Source organism: Thermobia domestica, chromosome 1, assembly GCF_964235325.1.
Source record: "Thermobia domestica chromosome 1, izTheDome1.hap1.1, whole genome shotgun sequence".
Classification (NCBI taxonomy): domain Eukaryota; kingdom Metazoa; phylum Arthropoda; class Insecta; order Zygentoma; family Lepismatidae; genus Thermobia; species Thermobia domestica.
Window position 1 is genome coordinate 371,839,367 of NC_137454.1, and position 24,431 is coordinate 371,863,797.

Here is a 24,431-nt window from a genome sequence, read left to right on the forward strand (position 1 = left end):
CACCGGATGTCACTGTATTTCGTAATGAACAATCATATTATTTATTTATTGTTACATGAAAATGGTACTCGAAAGTACAATTAAAATATTAGTACAACTCACAGTACATCGCCCGCTTTCTCTTTCTTCGGGCAGTGATTATTATTCAACTCAATTTGTTTTCTGCTTATCAGAAAAAGTGCTTTGCACAGCGAAGAAGTGTTAAAAACAAATTAAATATGCTTCCCTCTGTCACGCTGTTCATTTATCACACAAAACTATATCCGTAATTATCTTGCATGGCCGTTCAAAAAAAAAATTTCGTGCAGGAAATGGAGCATTCTATACAATAAGGCATAGAAATGGTCTTGAATATTCTCACTCACATAAGTAGAAGAAAAAGAAGAAGAAGAACCAGCTTCGAAAAAAAGAAGAAAAAGAACTAAAGTAGTACTTGCGAAGAGAAATCGACACCGATGGCAATGTTACGTTTTTTTTGAAATAAGAACATGTTTTGATTTCGTTGATAACAAACTGTGTTACCATAAGGCTCTAAGTTGCTTGTTACTGTTTATAGTTGATAATATGACTCCTACTTTGGGAGACCTCTGGCGGAGATTGCCATTGACCATGGAATTTCCATCTTAGTAGACCGTGAATCAAGGCCAGTACTTAAAAACCAGAGGAGGTAGATTGCAACAAGTAATTAAGTGGCAAACGTTTGTCTAGTGCGGTAGGATGAGAACGCGCACTCTCGTAAGTACTAAGATATGAATTGTTGTGATAATGTTTGTAACCGAAATTAACCCTGAAGAACAGTGGGCAATAGTTCAATACTCTTGCTTCCCGGAAAGAGTGGTGCGATGTTTTGACAAGTGCGCATGGAGTGATTCTTTTATTCTTTCTTTTTCATTTCATACATGTGTGTGTGAGAGCATGAATGTGTGTTTACAAAATTTTGATCTCAACCAGCTGATTACAGAGATAAAACATATGCATAGGTAGAGATTGTACGAGTTATGATAGTATTTTATGATCGAGTAACTTTTGAATATTAACGCGTGTCGAATTTTTATACAAGATTTCTTGCAGAAAATTTTGTGGGGGGAGGCATTATCAAAATGTGAAGGGGACTCCACTGGGACATTATTTTGGTATGTTGGCAATAGCAGTTTAATTTTTCTTAGCTTCGGGGAACAAAGCCCCCTAGCTCGAAAGTATACATGCAAGCTGTCTGTAAATGTTTTATTTGGAGCTTCGGGTCCATTTCCAACACAGAAGCAATTGAGACATGGCTCCTGCGTTCGGAAAATCCCAATTGCCTCTCTCCTTATCTCATCATTCCACCACATATTAATATTTCTTTTTTCTATATTTTAATCGATAGTTTTTTCTCGGCTTAGTGTACCCCGTACTTTGCGTGTGCCATTGGATAAAATTTCCTGAAATACTGGGTTCGAAACATTGAAGTATTTCTCCACCACCGTGAATCGAACCATGGACCAGTGCACAGAAACACAGGTTGATAATAACTACATGTAAGCCCTAGATTACTTTAATAATTCCGGCCTAGTGGTCATTAATATTCATTAGATATGTTATGTACTTGTTTACTCACTGTGGGGTCGACTTCCGACTTCCTTTTGGTAGGTGATGTGCACTCAACATCCGGCTTTCATATCACATCTTTCTACGTAGACCGGAGTTTCTGCTTTTTACTTTTAATTTTTCCTCAATTGCCTCGTGTTGCTAGGTCAACACGCAAATCTGTTGTCCTGGGATAATAACACCCAAGATCTTTAGCTGTTAGGCTAACCTGTAGACAAATTGTCGGGACAATATTGTCAGAATTTGTCAATGGAAGAGGATGGCATCCCGGAAAACTCTGCACCAACAATTGACTCGTATCTTGCCAACGAAAATATACCACCACAGGAGACCCAGGTTCGATTCCCGGTGGGAGCACATGTGGTTCGGATTTCGTGTTAAGCTGTAGGTCCACGTCTCATATAGCCTCGCTGCTGAATGGACGTTGAATTCCAAATCAACCAATTAATATTTACGAATGCTTTACGTACTTCAGCAGCTAACCATTGCTGTTCCTCTTATTAATAAGAAAAAGAAATACCCCTCTTCAGTACCGAGGTTACAAATGAAATATGAACCTACAACATAGCCTAACGAGAAGTAATGGCGTGGGTCAATGAAAACTTGACCCATGACCACCGCGACCCACTCTGACCAATCACACGCCAAAACCCATTGTCATCAACTCTGACTCATGATCCACGTTCTTCTCTTCACTGACTAAAGAGTTTTCACTTGTAATGAAACAAGGCTGTGAAATTATCACTAATCGAGGATTGAATTTCTACGGTCAATTGCTCAAACACTCTCTGTTACAATACCGGTGGATCTCACTTTTACGATATAAAATAGTAAAGTGTTTGTTATGGGCCATATTACGATGAATTTCAATTTAATTATCATATATAATCATATCCTTGTTCAATTACAGATAATTTTCAGTGGAAAATAGGATGAAATTATCAAATTAAGATGAAGTACGCCAACGTAAGGGGGTGGAGGAGAGGAGTGTAAAATTCTACTGTGTCTCAAAAGCCAATTAAGTCCTATTGCTATTATTACAATTACAAATGCCAGTATCCAAAAGAGCCTGAAATTCTTTTTTCACTTAGGTATACTCATCTCAGGTAAATAAATAAAAACAAGTGACTAAGGAAGAAAAATTAAGGTCCTGAAAGTAAAACGTAGGCAACTTCACCGATATTCAGAAGATGCTATCTACAATGTACTGAGCAGTGTAAGTCGGTAGGTCAGAGTGGGTCCATAGCCTGTTGACTCATGGCCTACTGACCCACTCACAAATCTTGTTCCACTTGACCCACGACCCATTCATCTCTGCTAACGTGGAACCTCATGACCCAAAAACGATTGGACCAACGTAGGGTGATTAACGGATGTTGAAACGAGAGCCGAACGTTTGCCTAATTAGACCCTTCAACATTGTCTGTTAGGAAACTTCCGCAACTTTACGACCTCCCCTTCTCCAAAAAGAATTAGGCCCAATGAAAGAAGATTATATTTTCACGCGATATCTGGTACTTGTAGGATCTACGTAATCTTTATGGGTGGTGCACCCTTAATTAGTTGTTTGTTGACCCATTGTAGGCTATTTTCCGTATTATCACAGGCATTTGTTTTTCGAAATAATTGTTATTGTAACATGAAATTCAGTTTCTAGCTTAACGTCTCACGTTTGTGCACCAAGACCATAGGATATGATAATGGTTGTAATGAATGAAATAGTGGAATGAAGAAAGAGGGAGAAAACGTGAAAACATCGAGAAAATCCACATACATGGTGTTTGTCCACCACAAAGCCTACTTGGCACGATCTGGGATCGAACCAGGAAACTCAAACACCAGATATGAGCACTTTACCACTGACCCACCTCTACCCTCGTTACTGTGACGTTTATCAGATTGAAATATTGTCATTTCTAATCAATATGTCAGAATTTTCAGATATTGGCCCAATTTCTGTACTGGGGTGCAGGGCCGTGCCATAGAAAATCAGCGCCCGGGGCGAGAGTATACCGCGGCGCCCCCATACATATATTCCAAGCAATTTTTCTTATCTTTTTCCTTTTTTCTCCCGAATTTTTCGCCCCCTTCGGCGCCCAGGGCCGTCGCCCCGCTCGTCCCCCCACGGCACGGTCCTGCTGTTGTGTATATTTCTACTAGAAATCGACTCGGTTGTATCCTATACAAAATGCGTGAATTTTGACAATTTAGGCTCAACAGGCACACACGCAAAAATTTTCGTTGGGAGGGGTCCAAAGTTTGGGGAACACTTCAAAACTCTACATCTATGTAGTATTGAACTGGTGGTATTTTACCCGAGAAAACGGTAAATAAAATTGTTGAATACTGCACTTACGTACGAGGTGTGATCAAAAAGAAATCGAAAGTTTGAAATAGCGCGCTAACAGAGGGAGAGAGAGTGCGCTGCGGATACTGAATGTACCTAGCGGTAGGCTGAGACAACAAAGTGGCATTTGCCTCGTTTCGCTATGACCGTTAGTCGGCGAGCTACAAGCGCTGAAATGATCACAAGCGCACGCTGTTCGTCGGATTAATTATACAGTGATAATGAAAGGGTTTTAAGAACAGCACATGTGTGAAACTTGACAGAACATTTGCAGAGGCTTTTCAATTCATTCAGCTAGGGATGCGCACGAGACGAGTCGAGACAGGATATTCCTGACAAAATTCGAGTCGAGACACGGCTCTTCCAATAGAGAAATATACATTTTTGAGTAGAGACATCACTTTTACGCCACATTTTCGAGTCGAGACAGCCACAAATCTTGTCTCGTGCGCATCCCTACAGCATCTTCTCGTCCGAAAAAGCTTGTATGAGTTCGTCAAAGATTAAGATGATGTTTTTTATGCTTTTTTGATTGGAAAGGTACTGTTCATCATGAATTTGTATCAAGTGGTCAGATAGTAAACAAACAGTTATAACAGAATATTTTTGCGCGTTTGAGGGCTGTTATGCGCAGGAAGAGACATGAATTGTGGAAAAACAATTTTGATGGTACACTGTGCTAATGTGCCTTCATCCACAGTTATCCGGCAAAACATCATACTCTCGTTGTGCCCCGTCCACCCTATTCTCCGGACCTAGCCCCGGCAGAGCTTTTCCTGTTTCCCAATCTTCAAATCATTTTACAAACCATAGAGGAGTTTCAGGACAATGAGATAAGGGACCTACGCACCATCCAAAAAAGTACGTTCCAGGAGGTTTTCTAAAAGTGGAAGAAACGTTGGGAACGGTGTGTTGTCAGTAAAGCAGGGGTGCCCACAAGGGGGGAGCTATGACGCAAACTGCGTCATTGAAATATTTGGGGGTTAAAAATCTATATAAATATGTTTGAGGGGGTGTAAAAATTAATCGAGAAGATTTTTTTCATGGAAGAACACCTACGGATAGACAATTGAGGGGGGTGCGTCATGGACATGAGGGGGGTGGGCACCACTGAGTAAAGGGGACTACTTTGAGGACGGACAGTGCTTAAAATGTTGTAAAATGACTAATACAGATTTTATAGCAGAAGTTCGGTCTTTTTTGAATACACCTCGCACATTCACATATAAAATATACGAGTGTTTTATATTTTTAAAAAGAAGACAGTATAAATGAAGTCTAAGAACAAATATTTAGGCTACACCAATCATTTCTCTCCTAAATAAGTGTAGTTTTATGAAAATACTGTACGAATCTATGTCGAGTTATGAAGTTTTGGAGAAGATCCAGACCAGGGGCGGATCCAGGACCTACTTCTGAGGGGGGGGCGGTCAGTAGTAATACTGCTACTTAGAGCTACTTTTAAGAGCTCCAAACTTTTTATGAATGGGGTTATTTATATACAAAGTAAGAAAGTTTCCTCTTCTGGGGGGGGGAAATTGCCCCGATCGCACCCCCTGGATCCGCCCCTGCTCCAGACCGGGTGGATCTTCGCGCGGATGCGCCACTGTGCTCAAGTATGATCAAGAAGGCCGAATGGTGACAAAAGAAAGAATGAAAACGTGAAGAAACATGAGTAAGTCAAAAACAAAATAAAATAACACAAACATTATAACTTACTAACAGAATACCCGTTCTTCGCACGGAGAAAATACGTTTCATTTTGGACATAAAAGGGTGAATTTGGATCTAAACAGCATCGGAAGTGTGACTGTTCGTCTTAGCGACCCCGAAATCCATGGAATCGACACTAATATAGGTAATTTTCTAATATATCATTTTTTATATATTTCCCCTCCCCCAAGTTGCGGGGCTGAACTTGGATTTAAGACGACCGTTCATCTCAGCGTCCCCGAAAACTAAAGATTCGGCACTAATATCTGTCATTTTAGACCATTTTCATATATCTTCCTATCCCCTCTCCCAAGCTGCGGGGCTGAATTTGGATTTAAATGGCATCGGAAGTGTCACTGTTTATCTCAGTGACTTCGAAAATATGGATTCGACACTAATAACGGTCATTTTTAAATATCTCCCCCCCCCTTTAAGTTCCACCTACAAAGTGAAATGATAAAAACACTTCCAGGTCCAAACCTCATCTATGTTGAAAATTTGATCGAGATCGGTAGGGTGGTTCAAGAATTATTAAGTCACAGACATAGTCACTTTCATTTGTGTGTATATATAGAGGGTATATATAAAAGATAGATTATGCATTATGAGTTAGTATGCCGTAAGATCAGCCACAGGATTGACGTGTTTCTATCCATCTCCTCTGAAAAGACATTTTAATAGGAATTTAAATTTCTTTCTTGTAATCATTTCACGTTATGTTATACATTTTTGTAAAATTTAAGAGCGAGTTCAAAATTAGTTCAGTTTACAATTTTGTTTGTTTATTTTCCAAATAAACTAGAACATGGTAGCTCAGTGGTAAGTTCTTCACCTCTAGCGAGAACCCTAGTACCTGTCCATACGAGTTTCTGACAAATGACATCGTTTCCGCGGGTTTTCTCGAAGTTTCTCCCGTTTCTTCCCACTTTCTGATTCCAATAACTGTTTCATAATCCTTTACTTTCATTAATGAAATGATATCTTTGAGTTTAACGTCCCACGATTATGCCCTTTGGTCTAAGAGAGACGATGATTAAAGCAGATGAATGATGATGGAAGAATTGGTGGAATGAGAAAGTGGGAGGAAACGGGAATACCCCAAGAAAACCCACTGATACGATGTTGTCCACCACAACCTTACTTTGCCGGGAGTCGAACCAGGGGCGGATCGAGGACCGACTTCTGGGGGGACGGTGGGTTGTCATACTGTTACTTTTAAGGGCTCCAAACTTTGGAATGGGTTTTATTTATATATAAAAAATAAGAAAGTTTTACTCTTTTGGGGCCCCTGGATCCGTCCCTGGGTCAAACCAGAAACCTCACGTAAAAGAGGTAAGCGCTCTACAACTGAGTCACCTCCCCCCACTTCCTTTAATTATCCGTCACAGCCTACAGTGCGAAAACGTGGAACTTAAAACTAATTTCAATTGATTAAAAAGAAAAACTTTCTGGTGATAATACAAAACACAATGATCGTATAACGTATGATTAGAATATTCGCTCTCATCACAGCTGTTTTTAGATTTTTAAGTCGGGGCTCTTAATAAATGTAGTTCCATAGTTACTACAAGATGATTGGGTTAACAACAGTGAAAATTCTGTGGCCGTATCGGAAGTCGAATCTGGGACTAAAAGCAGAAAAGGCACGCCCCTTTCCTTTTACTTGAGTACAAGAAAACATAATAAATAACCTAGGTCCATATTATCCCAATAGTTAATAGATAATAGTTAATAGATAATCAGGATTCAAAGCTTAATCTTTTACAGACTGAGATAATTAAAACTTAAGTTCCTAATTAAGCATTAGAGCGAATAGTGCAGCTAGATAACATCTGAGCAAGTGAATGAACAGAATCACGTTTCTCGCTAATTAGTGTTTTATTTATTACACAAGACCAAGTAGCGTGAGGAGTTTAAACAGTAATTGGAAATGAACATCTGGAGTATTCCTAGATATTCATCAAACCACATCGCTTTTACCTTTCTTATTACTTTGGAATATTGTGGTCTCCTTGCACGAATAACAAGCATATAAAGTAATTAAATAAGGGAACTACGTGCTAACCGTCTCACTTTCATCGGGATAGTTTCGATATTGTCTTGGTCATTTTCTTGTCCCAACTTTTCACCCAGGGTAGCTAAAATCTTCCTGTACATCACTGATGGTCAAATGATGGCCCGCAAGTATATGTCATTCGGCCCACGAATGAAAAAGAGTAGAGCTAAAGCATGTTTCTAAAAGGAGCACTGTACTGATGGAAGTAACAAGCTCGTAACAGTAGCATTTTTATAAATGAACCTGGCGTACATGAACTTCCTTAATACCAATAATGACTAATTTATAATTAATTGCGAGCCAGGACTGAGTAAAAGACATACTTGGGGGTTATTCTTCAGTTTCCTTCTTCCCTCTGAGATTACGATTAATTGAATGTGTTTATGCGGTGTATTTTCTAATGTTTTATTCTCTGCATATCCTACTTCTGGTTTCAAGTATTTAGATCAGTTAGCACCTGAGGTAGGGAACCTTTGAAAATAACTCAATGAAATTTGCATTTTTCTAAAAATCAATTCTATAGCAACGGCCTTGTCTTGGCTTAGCAATCAAAAGATTATAGAAAATATTTTCACAGTCAGTCTCGATTCAGATATGTTATGAATTATGATCATTTGTTACATACTTCGTGTTACCCATAGACTTTTTTTTTTTTTTTTTTTAAAGAAACAAATCATACACATTCTCAGGTTTTTCGCGGGCCGAATTCGTTTGGGCATCACTGCTTTATACTATAAGTCCTCAACCAATGAGCCTTCGTAGCCAAATAACGCGTGAGATTTCGGGTTCTACACCAGGTGAAACTTCTTACCTCAATAGAAACTCGAGTAGTGGTTCGAATCCCACCTCGGACGTAAATCGCGTCTCATATTGTCTTTTTCTTAAAAAAAAAAAAAAAAGTTAAACACCAACTATCAAAATCATAGGTTTCCAACCTTTCCCATCTGGCTACACAATTTTTAAACAACGAATTTCTTGTTGCACCTTATGGATTTATGTGTCTTTGGTTGTGTCTTGGGTTCGACTTCAGCGGAAACATATTGAATAAATAAGATTTTGTTATCTTCTTTAGGGTACAACATAATTCTTTAGTAAAATGAAATGAAATTGAATCGTTAAGGTTTACGTCCTACGGTCATGCCGCTTAGGCTAAAGGAGGCGGTGATGATGAGAAAAATGAATGAAATGGTGGAATGAAAAAAAGTGGGAAGAAAGGGAGAAAACCGAGAAAACCAACGCACACGATGTTTGTCCACCACAAAGCTCACTTGGCGCGAGCTGGGATCAAACCAAGGACCCCATGCGCCAGAAGTGAACGCTCTACTATTGAGCTATAATTCTTCAGAAGTTTTCGACCCTGGTTCTTGATTTCCACGTCCCCATTCCCCCAAGGGAACCATCCCTAGGTTGGGAGCTACTTTTTTAGTGGGCCAAGCTTTCATGTTTCCATAATCAAGATTTTCTAAAGAAGAAATAACATGTTACCATAACTGTCTATTTAAGCAAGCAACCTCCTTTCTGCATGATATGTATGATACTTTAATTTGTTTTTTCAGCATGTTTATATGAAAAGCAGTGTCAATAATTCAATATAGCATCCACTAAAAAGACGTAGACGTTTCATGAACTTGACAAAACTGGTTCTAACACAAGCGGTGATGCTAAATTAATGATAGCAATAAAAAATAAATTTGTTAACTTGAATTGCTTGTTGTTTTATCAGTCAAATACCTTAACGATTTACGGCCAAGCAATATAGAAACAATTCCGTCAACGAGTTTATATAACTTCCGCCAATCATCAATTTTATAAATATGTATTTGGCAGAGCTTTGATTTCTTATACGCACAAAACTAGTTCATCATTGCTTGGAGCTATGAGTAACTTCCAGTTTATATAATCAATTTTAATATCTATGTTCTGCAGTGTTCTCCTTTCCTATTAGGCCTACTATTTTTTTTAAAAATGTATATTGTTAAGCATGATTGTTCCAGATGTTTCATTCAGAGTAACCTGAAATTAATTTCATATATAAAAGAAAATTGAAGCAATCTAAAAAATGCCGGAGGCGTATGAATCTTCCTTCACAAGAGATACGATAAGCAGGAAAGGGAATCTTTGTAAATATCTACATATCACACTAATTTTTAATTGTGTATTTTTAAACACCATAATTGCTTTATTTATTTACCCTGTCCGTCCATCCGGAGACAAAAGATCTCCAAAAGTGCTTAATGGGTCATCGTCAATTTTGACCTGGATATAGACGGTTAAAAGGTAGCAATCAAGTTCGTTGCTGGAAGTGTTCCATCCAGTTGATTCGAAAATTTGGTTCCTCATGTATTCCCATAGGAAGTTATTATAGACTATTTGTCCCTTGATAGTATGCAACCCAATTGTACATAAAGAGCTCATCCATGGCTAAGCGGTTAGCACACGCGCCTTTGGAGTGGGAGACCCAGGTTCGATTCCCGGCAGAAGCTCATGTGGTTCGGATTCCACGTTAATCAGTAGGTCCACGTCTCATATAGCCTCGCTGCTGAAAGGGACGTTAAACTCAAAATCAACTCAACTCAACCAATTGTACATAAAGGTCAGGCTGGTTGCATACCATTCAATTACTTTCATTATTCTAACCAAACTCCTTCACGTGGCATTGCTACTTGTTTGTGATTCCAGTTGTGAATGTTTTATAAGTTAAAGCATATTTAGAGGCGTGCTCGATCCCCTCATGACACACCTCAAATTCTTTTACTAACACGTAACCCCCTTCCCTAGGCTAGTGACTAGAGCATGTGTATCTGAAGCGCGAGGTGCAGGATTCGATTCTCGATGAGAAAGCGTCGAACATACTGTAGTGGTTCAGGTGGCACTTTAAAAAAGACATAAACACAAACAAATCCTTGTGACATATTGCCAACACCCCCGAAAAAGCAACACCGACTTTAAATTTTAATTATTCAATGACTCTGACGTACGACTTCGATTAAAACGAGCTTCTCTTGTGTAAATTTAAGCTTTTATACAATTTTTGAAGTCGTAAACTCCTTTAAATATTTCAACCAACTTTTCTCAACTTCTGCCTTTAAATTTCTTTGATACACTATGCGTTATGTCCCCCTTCCTCTTCTTGTAAGTATCCCTGGGTTTGATTTCGGATGAGAGAACCTTCAAATTTAAATTCGTTTGCTATGGCTCCATCTTAAAATATAGATCCACACCTTATATAGCCTCGGTACTAAAAAGGGTCGCTTAACTTAAACAAATAATAACAATACATTTACCAGTTTTTAACTCCATGGAAATGATATCGGAACACCTGTATACCTACTGTCACGGACGTACACAGAAGATGGGTGCTGGGAATCCCGACTTACCCCTGAAATACAGATTTTTCTCTAAATTTAGTCTATTTTTAGGGTTGATTTTACAAATATTAATATAATTTCTTCTCATATTGAAATTGGACCCCTCCCGAAATTCCTGCATTTAAAGTGCAAATGAAACCGAAACCATTAATGATTTAATTTCACGGCTACTATTTCATGATTATGTCATAAGAATTTTAAACAAAAATGATTACCATTAGTTGGAATTTAACGTCCCGTTTCATTTCAGCATTAAGGTTATGTCGTGAAACATGGACTTTGCTTTACATGAATTAGGATGGCATGTACTCCCATCGGAAATAGAACGGACCCTCCAGTGCTTGTTAGGTAAAAGAGATTTACGAAATCTTATGGGTCGGTTAGATTGTAAGAGTTTGATAACATATGTCATGTGTATAATAGTTTTAAAATCTTCAAAAGCAAGTTTCACGAAGGATCTAGTCTTGTAACACTAGTGTATAACTCGTAAAAATCCATTTTTCAGTTATAGCAATGAACTATAAGTATTTCTGTTTCAAAACATTCTACGATTTGTAAGAAAGGCTTCTAGAACATGCAAGATTTGTGAAAAACAGACTCAGATCGTAACCCAACCCCAGCAGCATGCTTGGTAGACCCTTTGTAGGCTATTTGCTTGATATGGTTGGGAATTGGGAAATGGAGAAATATAGTTAAAATATACGTTGGCTAATGAACGAAATGGTTGGTAATTATTGATAATTGCAGGAACAGTAGAAAAATGTGTTAGCTCAACGTTGGCTAATAGCCGAAATGGTTGGGAACTGTAAAAATATAGTAGAAAACTGTGTTGCCTCAACGTTGGCTAATGGTTGAAACTGCAGGGAATCGGTAATTGCAGAAATATAGTTGAAAAGTGCGTTGGCTTAACACTGGCTTATGGTCGAAATGGTTGGGAATCGACAATTGCAGAAATATAGTTGGAAAATGCGTTGGCCCAATGTAGATTAAGGTTAGTGTAAAGGGACAAGTTTTGCCGATAGATGTCACTACAATCTTCGTATCTCTCCCATGTATTTTTTAAATTTCACGAAAATTTACAATTTCTTTTACAAATTTCAACCTAAAAAGTTCAACTTTTTAGAGAAGGAACTTCATAACCTATCAAAGGGAACAATCCGTGCCGATTTTTTATTTAGAATTTTCTTTATTGTTGAAAAAGTTCCATTGTTAAAGATTTAGATAACCATTTCAACAATCAAGCAATTTCAACAATGAACAAAATTCTAAAAAAAAATCGGCACGGATTATTGCCTTCGATATATTATGAAGTTCCTTCTCTAAAAATTTGAAGTCTGTAGATTGAAATTTGTAAGAGAAATCGTGAATTATTGTGAAAGGTAAAAATATATATGGGAGAGATACGAAGACTGTAGTGCCATCTATCGGCAAAACTTGTCCCTTTAAACCAACCTTAAAGTGTAGGTTGGTCAACCAACGTTTGTCACCACTCCCAATAGCAATGTTACTTCTTTCGAATGAGATATGTTGGTAATTGAATTAGTTGGCAAATTGTGCTCAACAAAATGTCCAATTACAACATAGATAGAGTCAATGTTGGCAGTGGGCTAAGCTACCGTTTCCCAATGTTGGGCTTATTGTTTGTCCTGTTTGAAATATGCTTAAGAAACATGATAAAATTTTAGTATTAGTTAACAGTGCTCCCTACACAACTGGAAGATTAAATTATGTTGAAAATATTCGTAATACACAAAGAAGGATTTAGGTTCCCATTATAAAAATGTCTTCCCTTGACATTCATTAGTTCGGACCTGAAGATACTTCATTCAATAGGATCAAATATGAGATTCGAATCCGGGACCTTACGTTTGTCAGATGAGAATGTTAATTGTGCACGTGCACAGGGCCGTAGCTTGTGGGAGGCAGGAGGCGCAACTGCTCCTCCAGGGAAGCTCCCCGCCGTTGGAGGTGGGTCCACTTTAAGACAAAATTTTCTTATTCCATATACGATACGAACATGAAATTATAAATAAAACATCAAACAGGTTCACTACATTACATAAACAAAACAGCACACAAAAGGTAAATAAAACAAAAATGAGTTGAGGGCCCATTTCAGTAAAACATGTCTACTATTAGGGGCCTTAGAAATAATATTTATTCGTATGGCTTTGAGATTTGTCAATACTGTCCCCTAAATTAATTTGCCATGTATGGAACGGGCCCAGGGGTATGCGGAAGAGCCCACAAAGAGAAAGATGTAAAGAAGGTGCCTATTTTCGAATTTTTCGGAACGGCTCAAAACAACTTTTTCTAGGGGGGCCAAATATTAATGTCCCCCCCCGAGAAAATCTAAGTTACGGCGCTGCACTTGCGCCAGCTAGGTAGATACCAGTGTTTCTTCTGTTTCTTCCAGGTATAGTGTTGTAAATAGAAAAAAAACCGTTCGTATTTTTTCAGAAATTTACGTTTTTTTAGAAAAAAAACATTGCCTCTTGTTTTTTTTCTAAATTTCGTTTTTTTTCAAATAGTCATTTGTAATGAATCTTACGTCTATTTAAGTATGAAATATTTTTATGTAGGTGCAATCACCGTAAAATGCAACATAAATTAAACGCTAGATACTAATACGCTACAAATATTTTACAATTTACATGAATACCATACCTATTAACAATTCGGGTTTCAGCAGTTTTCATCAATATCAACCAAGAAATAAAAGTAGAAATGAAATTTTGTTTTTTCGTGAAAGCAGGCCTTTAATATGTACGAAAATAATGTCACAAACAGTATAAAATTCAAATAACTTGTGTAAAGGTAAAAACTAATACTAATTTGCCTAATAGTATTTTTCTAAATATCATATATAAATAATTTCTCGACTAGATATATATATGATATGCAGAGCCGGCTCTACCATACCTGTAACACGTGCATTTGCATGGAGCGGCAAGTTTGGAAGGTCCGGCAAAATCTGTTGTAAGTAGAGACCGGATGTTTAGGCATTAAAAACTTGAAAAATAGGCAGGCAAATAGGCACTTAAAATTTTAAAAAAATAAGCAGTAAAATAGGCACTTAAATGTAACTCGAAATAATGAAGATAAATACTCAATACAATTTAAAAAATAGATTAGTCATAAATAGTGTTCAAAGAATATACTTGTTTGTTAATGTATTCTTTCATTCTGTATGTAAAGAACGAAGCTTGATATGTATTTCATATTATATATATATATATATATATATATATATATATATATATATATATATATATATATATATATATATATGTGTGTGTGTGTGTGTGTGTGTGTGTGTGTGTGTGTAGGGAGAGAGAGAGAGAGATTGTAATGTACCATGTGCTTGTGTTATTTACAGTATATAAATTATATATATTTCCCAATTAACTCTTATTTTAAAGAAAATGCTTAGAATGCGCAACATTAGGCACTAAAGCAATTATTTAGGCAGGAGGGGCGAAATAGGCAAAATAAAGTTGGCAAAACAAAATCGAAACTATAATCCCTGATATAAACTTTAAAACGTTTTTTTTGATCATATATTTAGCATTAAAGAATAGGCATTTTGCCTAACATCCGGTTTATAGTTATAAGTATATTATTTAAATTAAATATTTCTTGTTGGAAACAGACTTCATGATGATGGTAGTTACATTTACTAAGCTGACCTATTTGAATACTACATTCATAAGTTATGTTTAGGTTGCATTAGTTTAAGGTTACATGGACAATGCTAAAGCAAATGGTCGAATCAATCCGAGCACAAATTGCTTGATTGTTTTCAAATGCAAGAATTCAATTCTCAAATAGTAGCAAATATCTGTTCCATTTAGTAAGTTATCACAATTTTGAAATGACAACTAGTCTTGTTTTTGTCAGAAATAAGTTCCTTATCATTGAAGATAGAAACAACTTTTTAAAATAATGTTAACAGATGTAGAAGAAAAATCAAGAAATAAAGATAAAAGAATTAGTAGCATTGGAATTGCAAACCGATACATTGAGATTGAAGCTCGATATTGAATTGTATAAAAAGGATTACCATCTTTCTTCTGTAGGTGTGTTTGCTTTATCTTTCACTAACATAATAGATTAATATTTAAAGAAAAAAACAGACACAACGGGATTGCATTTTTAGTATTTAAGCCTTTCTGAGTGCGACTACACTTACCCTCCCCTTCGTTGTTCATGCTGGAGTAGCATACTTAAAATCATGACTTTTAAGATTTGTTCTTTCTGGAGAAAGGGGGAGGCGGCAAATTATGCCATTGCACGGGTCGTGTTTATGATGAAAGTTAGTAGTTGATAATAATGGCACTTCTTGTATATGTATATACCAGACATGAATATAGGATGACTGAATTTGAAGTAATGCAGGGTGTTTCAAAATTAATATTAGGGTTTTGAAACTTTGTAGTATCTATTACAATTAACTTACAATTATAAATATTATATCAAATGAAAGAGCAACTCAAACAGTTTTGTACGCACGCATGTACATGCATTGTTTCTTCTGTATGCCGTTAGAAAGAGCAAGTAGCAAAGATGGAGACGAGAGAGCAGAAACCTTTTTGTGTTTTAATAAAGACTGAATCTGTACAGTGCAACCGTCTGTGTGAAGAATATTAAGGAGACGCTTGCAACTATATCCTTATCATTTGCAGTTGCTACAGGTCTAAAGCCTGCAGACTACGGTTTACGTGCCAATTTCGCAAGTGAAATATTGCAGCATAACAATGAAGAGTTTCTGGATCGTGTCGTCTCCAGTGATAAATCGACATTTCACCTAAGAGCTAATGTGAACACTCATAATGTTTGCATTTGGCCTTCAGCAAATCCTCAGGAGATGGTACAGTTGAAACGAGACTCTCCTAAATTGAATGTGTTTTGTGCCATATGGCGGAAGGTTTATGGGCCTTTCTCGCCTATCGACTAGATGTGCGTCGTGTGAAGAATGAATCTCACATCGAACACTTGTAGCAAAGACTGAGGTGCTCTTTTACTTGATGCATTGCTTATAATTGTACGTAAAATGTAATAAGTACTACGAAGACTTAAAACCCCAAAATTCATTTTGAAACACCCTGCATATCTCACCAACAGTGTTGGAACTAAGATGTAAAAAGGAGAGAAAATTTTCCTTATAAAGTTATTGTTTACAACAACGATATTATTATTAGTCGAGACTATAACTACAGCAACAACACGGGTTAGTAGTCAAAAAAATGTAATCAAATGTACACTAGGTGGCCAAAGTGGCACACAGGGGTGAGTCACTTTTTTAATCTGCTCCTGTGTGGACACTAATTAAGATATCGGGATATTATTCTTGCCAAATATGGCTCGACCATAGTTTATCATATTAATTTCTTTTTCTTCTGGTGTCGAATTTCCTTCTCAAATTTCACCCGTCAAAAATTCGAAAATTTTCTAATTTCGAATTTCCTTTACTCCTTTTTTCCCAGTAGCTTCCTTCGTTATCGAAAGACCTCCTTATAGATACCTCGGATGGATACCTAACTGTTGACATCAATTGGACGGGCCTGCGCGTAGTGTTGCCAATTAGGGAAATTAAAACTTCCCTAAATTTGGGCAAAAAATTCGAGATTTTTGTTTATAAATCCGTACCCATACGTCCGAGTGCAAGTCAACTTACGCCAATCGAACATTTGCCCTTACTTAACAAACGCAAGTACAGATCGTTACAATGGGGTAATTAGGGGGCGCACGAAAAATTGGTATTTAAGTTCTAAACCTTGATTTTTCTAGTTTTTACCTTTTATGTTTACCGTAATATATTTTTGGTAATTAGAAGCTTTGTTCCTTAAATATCGCCATAATACTTGTAGGATATATTAGTGGTGTACCAATGTTTAATTTAAGATAGTTTGTGTCTGTCTGGTAGCAGTGTTGCCTGCTACAGAAAATTTTAATTCCAAATTTTAGGGGGAAATTTTGAGAAAATTATCTGTTTTGTCTCTGTTATTTCCCTCTTATTGGCTACATCGGAACAAACGCACCAGGATCTGGAAGTCTCGTATTTTCCCTACACAAAACGCACTATAGAAAGTTTCAATAGGATAATTAAGGGAAGTACAGTTGAGATTTACAGTAGACCTTGTTCTCTAATTGGAAAGATAACTGTGATTTTTTTAAAGGTAGAATGAGATATTTTTTATTGTCATGCTTTCTTTATTAGATATCGTCACAATACTTGTAGGATATATTAGGGGGATACCAAAGCTTATTTTAAGATAGTTTGTGTGTGTCTGATATCAGTGTTGCAAGCTACAGAATATTTTAATTCCAGATTTTAGAGTCAACTTTGGAAAAAATTCCCTTTTTTGTTTCTATTATTTCCCTCTTGTTAGCTATACTCGAACAAACATACCAGTGTCTAAAAGCTTCGTCCTTAGCCTACACAGCGCACCATAAAAAGTTTCACTAGAATAATTAAAAGAAGTACAGTTCAGGTTTATAATAAACCATGTTCTGGAAATGGTAAGAAAATGGTGAATTTCTGAGGTAGAATGAGATATATTTTTTTTAAATTTCGTGCTTACTTTGTTAGATATCGTCATGATACTTGTAGGATATATTCTTGGAGTACTAAGGTTTATTTTCAGATAATTTTCGTCTGTCTGATGGCAGTGTTTCCAGCCAAAACAATTAATTCCCGATTTTAAGTGAGAAATTCGGAAAATTTCCCTTTTCCCCTCTATTAATACCCTCTTGCTGGCTACATTGAAATAAACGTACCACTACCTGAAAGCTTCCTCTTTGCCCTACAGAACGCACCATAAAAAGTTTCAACAGGATAATTAGAGAAGCTGTAGCTCCGACATATCTGTTGATTTTTTGCTTCTGAGGCGTAAAAAGTGTCAAAATTTCATGTGTATGATGACAGAGAATTTTTTCTTTCTCTCTTTGAATGGAAACCAGTGACTTCAGGATTTCACTGTACCTTGTCAACACACCAAAGAATTTGTTTAGGTGACTTGAACTCATATAACAGCAGTGGTGCTAGATACAAAAAAAAAAAAAAAAAATGAAATTCGGTTAGGGAATTTTTTGTAAATGTTCACCCCTACATTTACTTCAATAATTTCCCACCCGTTGGCAACACTGCAATGCAACTTACACCAAAACATAGCCATATCCATTTTCTAAAAAACAAGGCCTTAACCATATCAATCGAATGAATGGTTTTTGAGCAATAAGTCACTAACTGAAAATGTAGGAAAACGCCAAAAATGACCTGGGTCCGAAAGGAATAATCACACAATTTTGCTCGTCTAGGTACAAAGAAACAAACGATTTGTAAGTTACGAGGGCTTCGACTCAAGTTCTGTTGATTATTTCAATAATCTGCAACATAAATCAATAAATAATAGTTGCCAGAAAAAAACAGACATTTGAAAAAAAACATGAAAAAGAACAATGTTTTTTATTGAAAAAAAACTTCACAGAAAAAAAACCGTTTTTTTACAACACTATCCAGGTATAATAAAGGCGCAACTCCACCCGGAGTAGACCAATTTAGTTAAGATAAATCAAATGTCACTCTTGAACAGAGCACTCCTTAGCAAATAGCGTCCTAGTGTAGTCCCTCACATTTTGATTTATCCCCTTCTTGTATAGAAAAGTATAGAAAATTTAATACGAATCTCTTGGATATATTATCAAAATGTGACGAATTCCCCCATTTGTTGCTATCTTATCTACTATATGAGAAATGAATCTAAATGTTTTCCTTTTTCTTCTTTCAGGTAACTTTAGCTACCACAATGACCTTTGTAGGTCTGGTGGTTGGGCAGGGCAGTTACGGTGGAGGAGGCGGGAACGGGGGACAAGGTAAAGGTTATTTCCAGTATGTGAATGTTCCTGGCCCACATGAGTACGAATTCGGCTGGAACCGAGGAAACCCTTACCACCATGTCTCCAGATACGAACAAGGCAAAGACTGGAGGTTCAGGACTAAGGTAAGTGGACACAGTAATCCTCAATAGCAGAGCAAAATCAACTACTAACACTGGAATATAACCAATTACTAAAATCTAGAACATAACAAACTACTAGAAAAACTAGAACGTAACTCAGTACCAAAAGCTAGAATATACACCAAGTACAAAAAAAAAAAAAAAAAAAAAAAAAAAAAAAGCCTACTGTAAGCTAGAACATAATTCCTAAAGCTAGAACATAACCAATTATTGTAAGATAGAATGTAACTAACTACTATCAATAAAAGCTAGAACATTACCAACTGCTGGAAATTAGAACATATCCTATTAATGAAAGCAGGACCGGGATGGACTGACAAGGGAAGGGCGCGATGCCACTCAGAGATAATTGCATCAAGTTTGGTATAGGAGTAGATAATTGGAATAGAAAAGAACGTGTTGAAGCATTCGTTTCGCAGGCGTTCGGAATCAGAAATAATAGGCCCTACAGTTCTGGAGAAGGTATGGCCTGTCGATCAGATACTGGTGAGACGGAGCTGTTGCGGCCGATGCAGAAGTTAAACGAAGTAGAGTGAAAACAGAAAAGATGAGCTGAAGAGAAAATGCACCAATATCTGCCTTCAGTCCTACCAGGCAATGTCGGGATACTATCAAATGCCCTTGCCATTACACATTGGGTATGCAGCACTAGTTAGCTTAATGAAATTATATTAAGAAAATATATATAGAAATTAGTCATGGGCTCGCCAGAAGTTTTCCAGGGAATGGGTCGAAAGGAAGTTGCTGTATTTCTTCATACTATAAGATGCTGTCAGTACGCAAGTATTGAACCCACCAATATCATATGAATGCAGTTTTTGATACCTACGATGTGGCGCCCACCCAAAATTAAAGTACCGGTACATGTGTTCGCAAGAAAAATTTAAATATATATACTTCGGAATTAGTGATGTTTAAAATGGGCACGCTTGTGGACGGTCATAACAAAAATAATCGTTTGAATATATACAAGACTGTTCATTAACACAACTATGTTAACGCATAGGATAAATAAAGTAATTATTTGAATTTGGTCTACTCGCCACTAGAAAGCAGCAAAATGTATTGGACAGAAACAGTCTCGTAACAACAACTTCGTTCAAGATTCCAAATATAACTCACGCATGTTTCACAAACACTGCACTTTAATAGTGTGAACACAAAGGAACATGAGCGTTTAGTGACATGATTTATTTCTGTCTATATATTTTCTTTATTTGCTTAATATCATTCCATTAGGCTAGCTAGTGATGCATACGCAATGGACAAGAGATAAGGTAGGTAATGGCAAGGGCAATTCATGATTTATTATCCCGACATTTGCCTAGTGGAACTGAGGGCGGATATTGGTGCATTTTTTGTTGAGCTCATCTTTCTACTTTATTTAACTTGGCCGCAACAGCGAGCAAAGGCTCCGTCCCATCAATATGTGATTGACAGGTTATACTTCTGCAGAACTGTAGGGCCCATTATTTAAAAAAAAAAAAAAAAAACGAATGCTTCCACGCCTGCGAAACGAATGCTTTCACATATTCATTTCTATTCCCATTACCGACTCCTACACCAAATTTAGTGGAATTGTCTCTGAGTGACATCGCGCCCTTCCCTCGTGAGTGCTTCGAATCGGACCCCGTGCTAGAGCGTAATATTTACTCTCGGTTGCAAATACACACAAGAACCCATGTAAACAACCGTGTTATTGATGTCCAGATTGTGCAGCTGTGGAAGAAGTCAGTCATTCATCTCTAGATAAGTACCCTGGCTCACGGAATCCTCAAAGAAGTACGGACTAAAAATGAAATGAAATCAAATCTTTAAGTTTTACGTTCCACGCTTATGCCGGTTAGGCTAAAGGAGACGGTGATGATGAGTAATTAATGAAATGGTGGAATGAAGAAAGTGGGAGGAAACGGGAAAACCCACGAGCACGCTGTTTGTCCACCACAAAGTCCACACGGCGCGGGCTGGGATCGAACCAGGGACCCCAAGCACCGGAGGTGAACACTCTACCACTGAGCCACCGCGCCCCCCACGAAGTACGGACTAAAGATGTGTTGTTCAATCATTCTCGACCAAACCATGACATGTGGAAGTTTGTTCTCAATTCCTTGATAAAAAATGGCTTTTCCTTTGCCCATATCAAGACGTTCTTATCTCGCGAATTCCGATAAATAACATATTCATCAGAGAAAAGAACGCACTTTCGAGCAGGAATGATCAAGTCATCCAACAAAATCCTGCTTACAGTTTAAGTCATCGTCAGTTAGCTCATTGATAGCCATTGACCGGAATGAGTGCAGGCCTAAATCCATTTTCAGAGGTAGGTAGCTGCATTGTGCTCTGTGCAATTCCAAGTTCTGCAGTTCAAATTGCAAGGCAAACACGTCACTGACGCACTAACTTCTGCACATGTTTCCTTTCGGGTTGATTGACGACCAGAATAAATATCCTGTGAACCTTGGTGCAAGTTGGCTGGGAAATGGGACCACAGCAAAATTGTTTCCAATTGATACCCGCATCTCCTAAGACCGGCCCTGACTAAAAGTATATTCCAGTTTGCGATCAGTCCAATTTGCTTTCAATTCAATTTTCGTCCATTTAGCAATCACCTCTGATCGACAGGTAGATAAGATTTGTCAGCTATGACAAAAAAAAAAAAAAAAAATCCAGTTTGCGATCAATCAGATTTATGTTATAGATTTAAGGACAATTTCCTTCAAAATGGTTGAAGAAAGAATTGAACACTGGACCTATAAGTTGAAGATCATACTTAGTTTAATATTGTAATGGTCCTTTTCGTTTTCAAAGGGACATCAAGTTTGTTCTAACATTCACCAGTACGAATAAAAATGTAGTAATAATTTTGTTTATAATGAAGGTCTCGCAGAAAATTAAAGAACATCGGCTACGGAAGTAGAAAAAGAAACAAAATCTCTCTCGATATATATATATATATATATATATATATATATATATATATATATATATATATATATATATATATATATATATATATATATATATATATATATATATATATAATGTTCCATGCCATGTAGGCTAAGGTGAAGGTGAATAATTATGAAATAATTGGTGGAATGAGAATATCGGAGGATACGAGAATAAATACCTCCAGAAACTCATGGACACGATGTCGTCTACCACAAACCTGGGATCGAAACAGGGACATCCGGGAGCAGAGGTGAACGCTATACCACTGAGCCAGTGTGCCACCTATTATCCCCTGTTCATCCAAGTTACTCAATAAAAGTAGCGCCTTTGGCACGAGCGATCCCTGGTTCGATTCGCGATTGAAATACTTGGTCGAAAAAGTGTAACAGCTTTTTCAGGCCAGCCATCTTGAGTGAGGTTTTACCTAGGTTTCCCTCATTCACACCAGGCATATGCCGGGATGATACCTAACATACTAGTTCCAGGCCTCTTCCTTTCTTCCCTTTCATTGAATAGTGTGCTCCCCCAGAAACGTCATCCCTCGTACGTGACGGGCTAAATGGCTTTAGATGCCGACAGCCTAGAAATACAATTCTTATTCCTATCCTATTCAATAAAAATAGCACACCCTCGCAAAACTGCATACTATAAATATACCACATTGACTTGATCCCTAGTCTTCCGTCGCAAGCGCTGCTATAGGCTGAAGGAATTCCACTTACTTTTGCTTGGCAACAGCTGAAACCTTATTGGCTTAACGCGTGGGTGTGAGCTTTAGTTCGCATTTTGTCACGGCTCAAGACATTTTGGCAGCACAATAGTTCAAATGATTTTCGGCAAAAATAGGTAGGCCCCAGTTATGGAGATGGTGAACTTCACATATTTTGCTGTATTATTATTATTATTATTATTATTATTATTATTATTATTATTATTATTATTATTATTATTATTATTATTATAAATACGATTTTCCAACAAAAAGTGTTCGTTTGCTGATATGTAGCGCGTTAAATTACTTCTTTTGTCATCGTACTACGCTTTCACTTTTTTTTCTCTTTTTTAATAGTTGTGGTTATTCATGTAACAAGAAAACTCACGCACATAACATGCACATCTGTACATGACAAGACCATAAGCATTATGCACGGATTAAGTATGATTTACCAAGTGTTTTTAACAACGCATTGGCAAGTAGACAAGTACGCAAGTTAACGCAATAAAAACTAATCGTTATAATTAACAAGAAGTGTTTTGTTGTTTTTCTGCGTCTCCGTTCTTCTTTATTTTTTTTTTTTTTTTAATATTTATTGTATTTTGTCCCTGTTTTATAATATCTGTGTTAACAATGCACGGATGATAGTCACACATAAATTTCCGGCTTCAGTTATATTGGACACAAAGCGTGCATATGCACTGTCAACATTATTACATTTTCTCTATGGTTTCCTGTCTTTTCTAAATTGAGTGCCTCTCAACCATGAGGTATTTCCTGTTATCTTTGACTGTGTGGGAATTTAGTATATGGTTGAATGACGTCAGAGACAAATAAGTTCAGCGTATTTGGCCAAAGTCATTCCCTCTTCTTTTTTGATCCTTTATTCTTTTTTGTTTTGTTTTTTAATTCAAAATAATGTTTTTAAATAAGCTAACGTCTCTTTATGCATATTTTTAAAAATCCATACTGCATGTTATTTAAATTTATGTCATTTTGTTATTGTCTTACCATGTACACTGCTTTTTCTTTTGATATGAGTGAGATATACATATAGTAATGAAGTTTACGTCAAAAGATGCAAAAGATCTGTTGTCTGTGAAATATTTTTGTTTCTTCCTCTTTAGATCTGATGTGTGGGTAAGGAACATCTAAATATAGGCAACGCGAGAATCAAACGTGCGTTGAACTAGGCAATTTATGACGTATGATATTGTGTTCTTTTGTTTATCTTATGCACAAATATCAGCAATACATAAGGTTTTATTTAGTTACGGAATAAAAGATATGGTAATGTCTTTTAAGAATCTTACAGTATTCACAAGAACGAGAGAATAGTTGCTTCAAAATGTTATACTTTGAATAACTGAGAACGCTTTCGCCCTTCATTCAGTTTTTATATATTTGTTTATTTTTTTTTTTTAAATCAAGGACACTACCGTACGAGTCTAACCGAACAAATCCGATCTGGATCAAACTTGACATCGTGGTTGATCTTAACCTGCTATTTATACGCAAGCTTGTGAAATATCATGATGTGAGCAAGCTTGTGCCTATAGTGTTTTTCTCTTAGTTCCTTTCCTTGTTACGATCTAATACTTTGCCATAAATATAGTTGTTCTTCCCAAGCCTTCAACTCCTGCACGCTAGCGACATCTTTTAGCATCTGGTA

The 24,431-nt window shown here is 36.9% G+C and overlaps 1 protein-coding gene across 1 annotated transcript in view; it reads left to right on the forward strand.

Moving 5' to 3' along the window:
• Window positions 1-454: 454 nt before the first annotated feature.
• The window catches only part of LOC145668251 (uncharacterized), a 35,633-nt gene continuing 11,656 nt past the window's right edge, over window positions 455-24,431 (forward strand). The window contains exons 1-2 of the mRNA XM_081735942.1: window positions 455-735; window positions 18,862-19,074. Of these exons, the coding sequence (XP_081592068.1) occupies window positions 718-735; window positions 18,862-19,074 (231 nt within the window). The 5' untranslated portion in view covers window positions 455-717. The remainder of the gene's footprint in view (window positions 736-18,861; window positions 19,075-24,431) is intronic.